Here is an 8,220-nt window from a genome sequence, read left to right as displayed (position 1 = left end):
GAATGAGAGTGATAGAGGAGATCCCTGCAAGTTCTTCTGACTCTGAGTCAGACAGTGATGAAGATCAGGAAGTCATTTTCAGCCAGCATGAGTTAGACGCAGTGAGTGAAGGCAGTTCTGATGAGGATGAAAGTTCTGATCAGGAGGATGAAGAGATGGATCACAGTGCAAAGTCCAAACGAGCCAAGGGATTCAGGTGACAGTAGTCTTATTTAGGGACACTTATATGTGCAATCCATACAAATGTATGCATGTATGTATGTATGTTGTAGTTGATGTAAGGTGAAAAAACACAAACTTTCTGTGTGGTATGCTTGTGATATTTACTGAAAGTACCATGCCACTAACCAGCTAAATTCAGTCCATACTTGCTAATAATACCATTTTGTACAAATAACAAAGCACAGTTATGTATTTTTGTAGATATTTTTGTTTGTTTTTTACAGCTGGCGTAAGAAACGGTTTGAGCACCAGTCAACAGCAGCTGCCAGTGTATTCAGCGCACCTGATGAGCTGTCTTCTCCACGTAGCTACTTTGCCCAATTTTTTGATGATGATCTGTTCCAACTTATTGCTCAACAAACAAATCTCTATAGCTGTCAATTAATTGGAGCCAGCATTAACACTACTGTGGATGAGATTAAGTCATTTGTTGGCATTAAGCTAATCATGGGAGTGGTGAGAATGCCATCCATGGATGATTATTGGGCAGAAGACACACGTTATGCCAAAATAACCAATGTGATGTCAGTAAAAAGGTTTAAATGCCTCTCACGATTCATCCACTTCCAAGACAATCAGACATCAGAACCAAGCCAAGATCGGCTCTGCAAAGTGACACCAGTGCTGGAGCACGTAAGAAAGAAGTGTCTGGAAATTGAGAGTGAGAACAAGTTCTCAATAGATGAGATGATGGTCCCTTACAAAGGAACAAAGGCTGGGTCTCTCCGACAGTATCTCCCGAGCAAACCTCACCATTGGGGCTTCAAGATCTTTGTTCGAGCAGGCGTTTCTGGCATAGTGTATGACTTCCTGACATACACAGGAAAGAGCACATTTGGCACAGACCAGGGTCCAGCCAAAGAACTTGGAGTTGGAGCCAATGTTGTGATTCAACTTTGCAAGACAATTAAGAACCCATCAGAGTGTGTTGTCTACTTTGACAATTTTTTTACCTCCCTACCACTCATTGTGCATCTGAAGGAGTCCCTTGGTTTGCGAAGTCTGGGAACCATACGCAAGAACAGGCTTAAAGGGTGCACACTTGAGGATGACCGTGCTCTGCTGAGGCAAGGAAGGGGAAGCTTTGACTACAGGGTGGATAATGAGGCAGAAGTGGCTGTTGTAAAATGGTCTGACAACAAAGCTGTCACCTTAGCTAGTTCCTGTGCTGCAATCAGCCCGCTCAAGGAAGTCCGGCGTTTCTCCAGAGAGGAGAGAAGAAGAGTTGCTGTTCCCTGTCCAAACATTGTGTCACAGTACAATGTCCACATGGGAGGAGTTGACCTTGCTGACATGATGGTGGCCTTGTACCGCACCCCTGCAAGGTCCCACCGGTGGTACCTGGGCCTCTTTTGGCAAATGGCTGATATAGCCATCAACAATGGATGGCTGCTGTATCGTCGAGATGCCAAAAGCATCGGTGTGCAAAAGCACAAAAAGCTCAAGGAATTCAGGCTGGAGGTTGCAGATGCCCTTATCCACAGTGGAAAGAAGAAGGGAAGGCCTTCCAAGGGAGGGGAGGAGAATGTGCACAGCCCCACCAGATGCATACAAAGGCCAACAACCCAAAGACCCATGGCTGATGTCCGCCTTGATCAAGTGGATCACTTCCCAGCCTTCACAGACAAGGGAAGGTGCAGGCTTTGCCCAGAAGGACAGACAACAATCTACTGCACAAAATGTGGTGTTCGTCTATGCATTGTCACCGGGAAAAACCCACGCAACTGCTTCCAAGTGTTCCATAAAAAATGAAATATAGACAGGAAATAAGGAGTATTGTTCATAGAGTTCCCACCGCTATGGAAAACCTGGACCCACGAAGCTTTCTCCAGTGTTCAGTTGTGTATGCATCATTTGAGAAAATGAAATTGCTGTGTTGTTTTGTTTTTATGTAATCTTCAGTGCACAAAATGTTCAATATGTTCATTATGAAATGTTCCGTTTTTGTGTCACTTTTTTATGTGATTACTAAATTGGATTGGTAAAAATGAATAAAATCAACTTTAAAAGTGCTGTGTGTAATGTAAATGACCAAAGAATAAAACAATGTATAAAAGATCTTCATCAAATTAAACATTAATATGTTTATCATTTGGGCTCTGTGTATACCTTTATTGGGCAACGTATCCTGGGAGATACAACTCATAAAATCCAAAATATTGCATATATATATATATTGAATGTGGAAATATTTTTCTTAGGGCCTAAAGACATAAGTGATAACACTAAATTATTTTTTGCAACTTATTTTCTACTCCTGCCTGTTTTAGGGTTAATGTCTTTCTTAAATCGTTGTAAAAAAAAAAAAAAAAACTTTAGATGGGTAAATTCTGAATTCTGAATTATCTTAAAAGATACTTCTTTAACCTTATTATTGATTACATATCTAGCAGGTTAATTACAGATATTTTTCCAGTTAAGGTTATTAATAAGGTTATTCTAATAGGTTGTTATATATGGAGTTTATTTTTAAAATTTTGTTTTTTTGATGTAAATTTTGTTATTTTTTAAACCGGAAATCACGTGACTTAGCGGTGTTCGGTAAAACGAGTTCAGGGCGGAGCCAATTAGAGATCGGTGGTCGCAGGGCAGAAGGAGCGGCGAAGAACAAAGGCCAACAAAATGTAATATTTCGTCTTATCTATGCATTTAAACATTTTAACTTAGTAGTTAACTTCACTAGTTAAGATATGAAACGTAACGTATTTATAATCGTTCAATTAGCTGGGCGACTCGCCAACATGGCCACTAGCCAACTTTTTTTTGCAGTTTTAGACGGCAAATGTTTGACGATTAGCCTGTTTTATACAGTCTATGTGATGAGCACACTATAGTTCAAGGAGTGTTTAAAGAAAAGCTGCCCTTTTATCCATGTAAATAGCTTGAAAATATAGCTGCACTTTAAATCAAATTATTGGTCTTATTACCACGTTGGTGAAACTTTGTTGCACTAAGCGGCTGATTGCAAATCTGGGATGCATGCTATGCATTCCCCGGATCACAAACCACTGTCATTAGTAAGCAGTTTACTTGTTAATATTCTGTAATGATGTATTTGAAAATACCTTAAGAAATAAAAAGGTCATATATACATCTTAGTAGATCATAGGATCACGTGGCTTTTTTGCATTTAAAACTAGACATACTCAGGTGTTTTTGGTATAATACAACGTTAAAAAACAAATAAAAACATACCATACAAATAAAACAATTTAGTAGTCTATAGCAGGTCTGAAGAATGGGTCTGTTTTATGCATGGTGGATAATCTGCCACACCTGGAGAGGGACCCTCAAGTTAATTAGCTGACTGGTTGTCATGGTTCTGCAGCTTTTGAATTCTACATTTACATCTAGAAACTTCAGTTGTTTCTGGCTTTTATCTGCCTTGTTTTTTTTTCATTTTGTATTCCATTATAACTTGAATTGTGACACTTCCCAGTTTCAGTGTCCTCCATAAATCAGTGCTGGAGATGGCCAACACCATCAGGTTTGGAACATCAAGCGCTCCATGCAAGACTGCTGCTGCTGAGCGGGCAACGGTTGCAGAGGAAATTAGTAATACTAAAGATATTCTTTCACATTTTCAACATGTTATGGTGGGCTTACACCAAACGATTTTCACAGTTCCAGACTAAAAACTGAAAGTCTTAAGTAAATCAAGGAGTGCAGATTACTACCTTAAACTTAATAATCGGGACGATGGGAGCACGCTGTGGCTCCAGTAAAACTCCTAGATTTACTAAAGACAAGCACAAGCAGGATTTTGGGGGCGCTGTTTCTTAGTAAAGTAAGTGCATGGTAGGGAAAAAATGCTAAAAGAATCTAGTTGTAGTCTTGTAAATAGTGACCCTGAAAGATTGACAGTATTTGTAGAATCTGTCTGACACGAGGCTGGGACTAACACTTGTCTTTAGATATGAGCAGGTGTGAGCTGACCTGGAAGACTATTCCAGGAGTCTTTTCCAAATCTTTTCAAAGTCTTCTGGTGTATAGGTAGCAATACATTGTTTTTTAAGTAAATATTAAAGGTTGAATTTTATGAATTGGTTCTTCTGACTTTAAAGATGAAAAGGGAAACAGTGACCCGGAAAAAATTCTGCAGTGCCCCTTTGACAAGAACCACCAGATCAGGTCCTGCCGCTTCCCTTACCATCTCATAAAATGCAGGAAGGTGAGTCGAGCACTTTTTTATAGCAGCTGACACCAGCAGGTATGAAAAGAGGTTGCAGATTTACATTAGAGAGCAGTGACATGTATTATGTATAGTGTAACTTTCCTTTGTCTCTTGATGCAGAATCATCCAAAACTGGCCAGCGAGCTTAAAACCTGCCCTTTTAATGCTCGCCACCTGGTCCCCAAGCAGGAGCTGACCTACCACACTGAAACCTGTGAGGACAGAATATCTGTGGACACTGAAAATGGTAAGATTATCACCTAATTGTCTCTTCTTTTACTCCGCAACATGCGCTTACAATGTTTCTGAGCTGAATGTTGCTCTGTTTACAGGTGGAACCACAAATGGACACTGTAAATGGCAGGTTCCAGTCAGCACTTGGGTCAACCAGAACATGACTGAAGATTGGGATGAAGGTATTATTAATCACAAACTTGTTGATTGTTCAGATTATTTTTTTATCTGATTGAACCAAGGGACCAGGCCCACCCACTACATGTTACAGCACCATAATGTGTAGCCACCCGACCAGTGGTGGAAAAAGTATTCAGATCCCTTACTTCAGTAAAAGTGCTAATACCACACTGCAGAATTACGCCACTCCTGCATTCAAAACTTCAGTGAAAGTATCAGCATCAAAATGTACTTAAAGTATATCAAAACTAAAAGTACATATAATGCAGAATGGTTCCACTCAAATTGTTATATCTGTTCTAAATATATTATTGGATTTTTTTTATTATTGGTGTAAGCAGTGTGTGAATTTTCTCAAAGTAGGGCTTATTTTAACTTGATATACTGTTATGAGGTTTAATTTTAGAAAACTTCTTATCACTTTAAATGTATCATGTTTTTTATGTTAAATCTAGTGGAGTAAAACATTCCTGTCTTACATGTGCACTCCTGGAAAGTTTGCACAGCTCCTTCCCTCATTTAAATAATATATTTTACAAATTGTTTCTCCTACTTATATTTGTAAATCATTTTTGTATGTGGACTTTTTCTATTTAAGCTGCTGTTTTTGACTTTCATTACTTGCCGTAATCTCTATTTCTATTTTTAGTACTTTGTTTGTTCTGATGCATCAGTATACCAAAGCACATTCCTTGTATGTGAAAACCTACTTTGCAATCAAATTGATTCTGATTAGTTTTCTTGCATTGAACAAACTAGATTTGTTTTAATTGGTGAACATTAGAGGTGCTGGAATGCAGATTCCGTTACCATTAGAAGCAGCAAATCTAGCAGTTTACATTTGGCATCCTTAAACAAGTGACCATCACTGAGTTTGAAGTATTGAATGCTCAGTATCTAAAGCAATATTTTTCTCACCTTGCATAGTCTGAATCAGACTTCAAACAAATGTATTTTGTCTGTAAAGCTGATGAGTGTTTTGTCTTGCAGAAGCTGATGAGGCTGCTACTCCATTTGTGTGGGGTGTAAGCACAGTTCTAAATGAAAAGTAAGTGGACTGCTTCAGCTCTGAGCACTTGTTTGTGTATGTTTTCTTTGTACTTAATCCGTTTTGTCTTGTTTCTCTGCAGACAGGAGACAAGATCCACCAACAACCTTGGGCCAAGTTTTAGAGCTCCCAATACTCTCCCATGGTCTGGGATTTAAGTCATTTACTTTTTATATTGTATCGAGGTTGCTGCAATTTTGTTTTTAGTCACCTGAAACTGTTAAGGCATTTCCTTGCACGTCCTGTTGCATAAACGAATGGCACTGGTTTAAATTTCTGTGCTTGTTTTATTAAAGGTGTTTTTATTTCAAATCGTTTTGTTAGTGTTATTTATACAGCTCATCACTCTCAGGTTTCATATGAAGTCTTTGCAATGTGTGAAAATGCTTAATTTTTAACCCTTATGGTTTCAAAAGAATATGCTTGAATTCAGTTTTATTCTTTAAAATATTTTATTTTCTACATAATCTGGTGCTGCATCAATCACTTGTGTAAACTAAAAATCAGTCATAGCCAGATAAGTGCTCTGTTCTTTTACTCTGTAAATTAACAAGCATTAAATATTCAGAAACAAAACAAATTTAATATGAAAAGCTGGTAAATTAAACAAAATTTCAGTATAAGTATGAAATTATATATGTTAATTTATTTTCTAGTTTAGGTACCTTGAAAGTTACATCATGTAAAAACACTTTTCTGGCTGTTATTACGTGCCATAACTCCAAAATAGAAGGGGAGATTGTGACCATATTCCACATTTGGTCGGATACGGTATTGCTGATACTAATCTTTGGAGTCCATCTTCAAACTGGTGAATAAATTGTGTGCTGCTGAGCTGAATATGCTTGTGTGCCCACATGTTTGAGATTTTTTTAAATCTGCAAATGTGCCTTTAATGCCTCCATGCAACATAGTGGGCCTTAAATGGAAAATAAGAAACATAGTCAAGTGCATCTAGGGAGACCTTCCAGTGCAGACAATTTGAAGGGCCCTTAACTGGCGAAAACGAGGTGCAATCTATAGCGCACTACTAGTAGAAAAAAAAAAAGGTCCCCTAAAAAAAAAAAAAGTCCCCTCACGGCTACCTTTTACATAAAGAGGAAATTATATGAAGTGCATGAAATGGGGAAAAAACAAAGTATATCTAGAGGGAGAACATTTGATGGTTTGCCCTCTCGGGAGCCTAAAGAAAACATGATCAAGTGCAACCAAGAGTGCCCTTCTAGTAGAGAAAATGTGATGAAGTCCCCTCTAAGGTATCCTTAAATGAAAAAGTGACACCTAGTGTTCCCTTAAACAGAGAAAACATGACAGTAAAATTCAAGTAGAAAAAAGGTGATGAAGTGCCCTCTAGGTTGCCTTTAAATGGATAAAACATAATGAAGTGGCCTTAAAATTAAGTAGACACATTTCAATGTCATATATGTTGATACATACCAGAAAACATTCTGTGCACTGGTGCCTCCGTTGTGACAACTACAGGGCCGTTATTCTAGTATTATGATGGTCATCTCAAGCAATGGATGCAGCTGTTTAAACATAGTACCTGTCACTGCATGGCCACTGGATGGCAGTACTTGTCAACCTTGTCCACCCCTGACATCATCACTTTCTCTGTCTTTATTACTTTAATCTGATTATCTTCTTCTGATTCAAGCAGCTCCTATGATTATCATCTATTTTTAATAAAAGGTACTTGCAGAAAAGTACAACATTATTCAGTTACAGTGGTTGAGGGAGAATTCAGATCCTTTACTTAAATAAAATGATCAGGAAAATGTACTTAGTAAAAAATGTACACTTTAACTATTATACACTCATCAGTCACTTTATTAGCTAGCAAGGTGTACCTAATAAAGTGGCTGGTGTGGTCTTCTAATGCTGTAACCCATCTGCTTGAAGGTTGGACGTGTTGTGTGTTCAGAGATGCTCTTCTGCATACCTTGGTTGTAACGAGTGTTTATTTGAGTTACTGTTGCCTTTCTATCATCTCCACCTAGTCTGGCCTTTCTCCTCTGACCTCTGGCATCAACAAGAGAACTGCCGCTCACAGGATATTTTCTCTTTTTCAGACCATACTCTGTAAACCCTAGATATGGTTATTAGATCAGCAGTTTGTGAAATACTCATACCAGCCCGTCTGGCACCAACAACCATGCCACATTCAAAATCACTTAAATCACCTTTCTAACCCATTCTGATGTTCAGTTTGAACTTCAGCAGGTCATCTTCACCATGTCTAAAAGCCTAAATGCATTGAGTTGCCGCCATGTCATCGGCCAATTAAATACTTGCATTAACGAGCAGTTGAACAGGTGTACCCAATAAAGAGGCCGGTGAAGAAAAAAAGACTTAAGTATAG

The 8,220-nt window shown here is 38.4% G+C and overlaps 1 protein-coding gene across 1 annotated transcript; it reads left to right on the top strand.

The window, feature by feature from the left end:
- The first annotated feature begins 2,710 nt into the window (after positions 1–2,710).
- On the top strand, positions 2,711–6,170 carry zgc:56699 (uncharacterized protein LOC405758 homolog). The gene is made up of 7 exons (XM_059333499.1): positions 2,711–2,846; positions 3,662–3,777; positions 4,287–4,393; positions 4,517–4,643; positions 4,729–4,812; positions 5,801–5,858; positions 5,941–6,170. Exons 2-7 carry the CDS (start codon positions 3,693–3,695, stop codon positions 6,014–6,016), a joined length of 537 nt encoding a protein of 178 aa, XP_059189482.1. The 5' UTR covers positions 2,711–2,846; positions 3,662–3,692; the 3' UTR covers positions 6,017–6,170.
- Positions 6,171–8,220: the final 2,050 nt, after the last annotated feature.

Source organism: Centropristis striata, chromosome 5 (genome assembly GCF_030273125.1).
Source record: "Centropristis striata isolate RG_2023a ecotype Rhode Island chromosome 5, C.striata_1.0, whole genome shotgun sequence".
NCBI classification, from domain to species: Eukaryota; Metazoa; Chordata; class Actinopteri; order Perciformes; family Serranidae; genus Centropristis; species Centropristis striata.
The sequence above is the reverse complement of the archived record's forward strand: the minus strand, read 5'-3'. Positions and strand labels throughout refer to the sequence as shown.

Coding starts and splice junctions, on each gene's coding strand:
- zgc:56699 (XM_059333499.1), top strand. CDS start 3,693: ATGGCCAACACCATCAGGTTTGGAACATCAAGCGCTCCATGCAAGACT. Junction 4,644..4,728: donor ATCTGTGGACACTGAAAATG/GTAAGATTATCA, acceptor CTCTGTTTACAG/GTGGAACCACAAATGGACAC. Junction 5,859..5,940: donor AGCACAGTTCTAAATGAAAA/GTAAGTGGACTG, acceptor GTTTCTCTGCAG/ACAGGAGACAAGATCCACCA.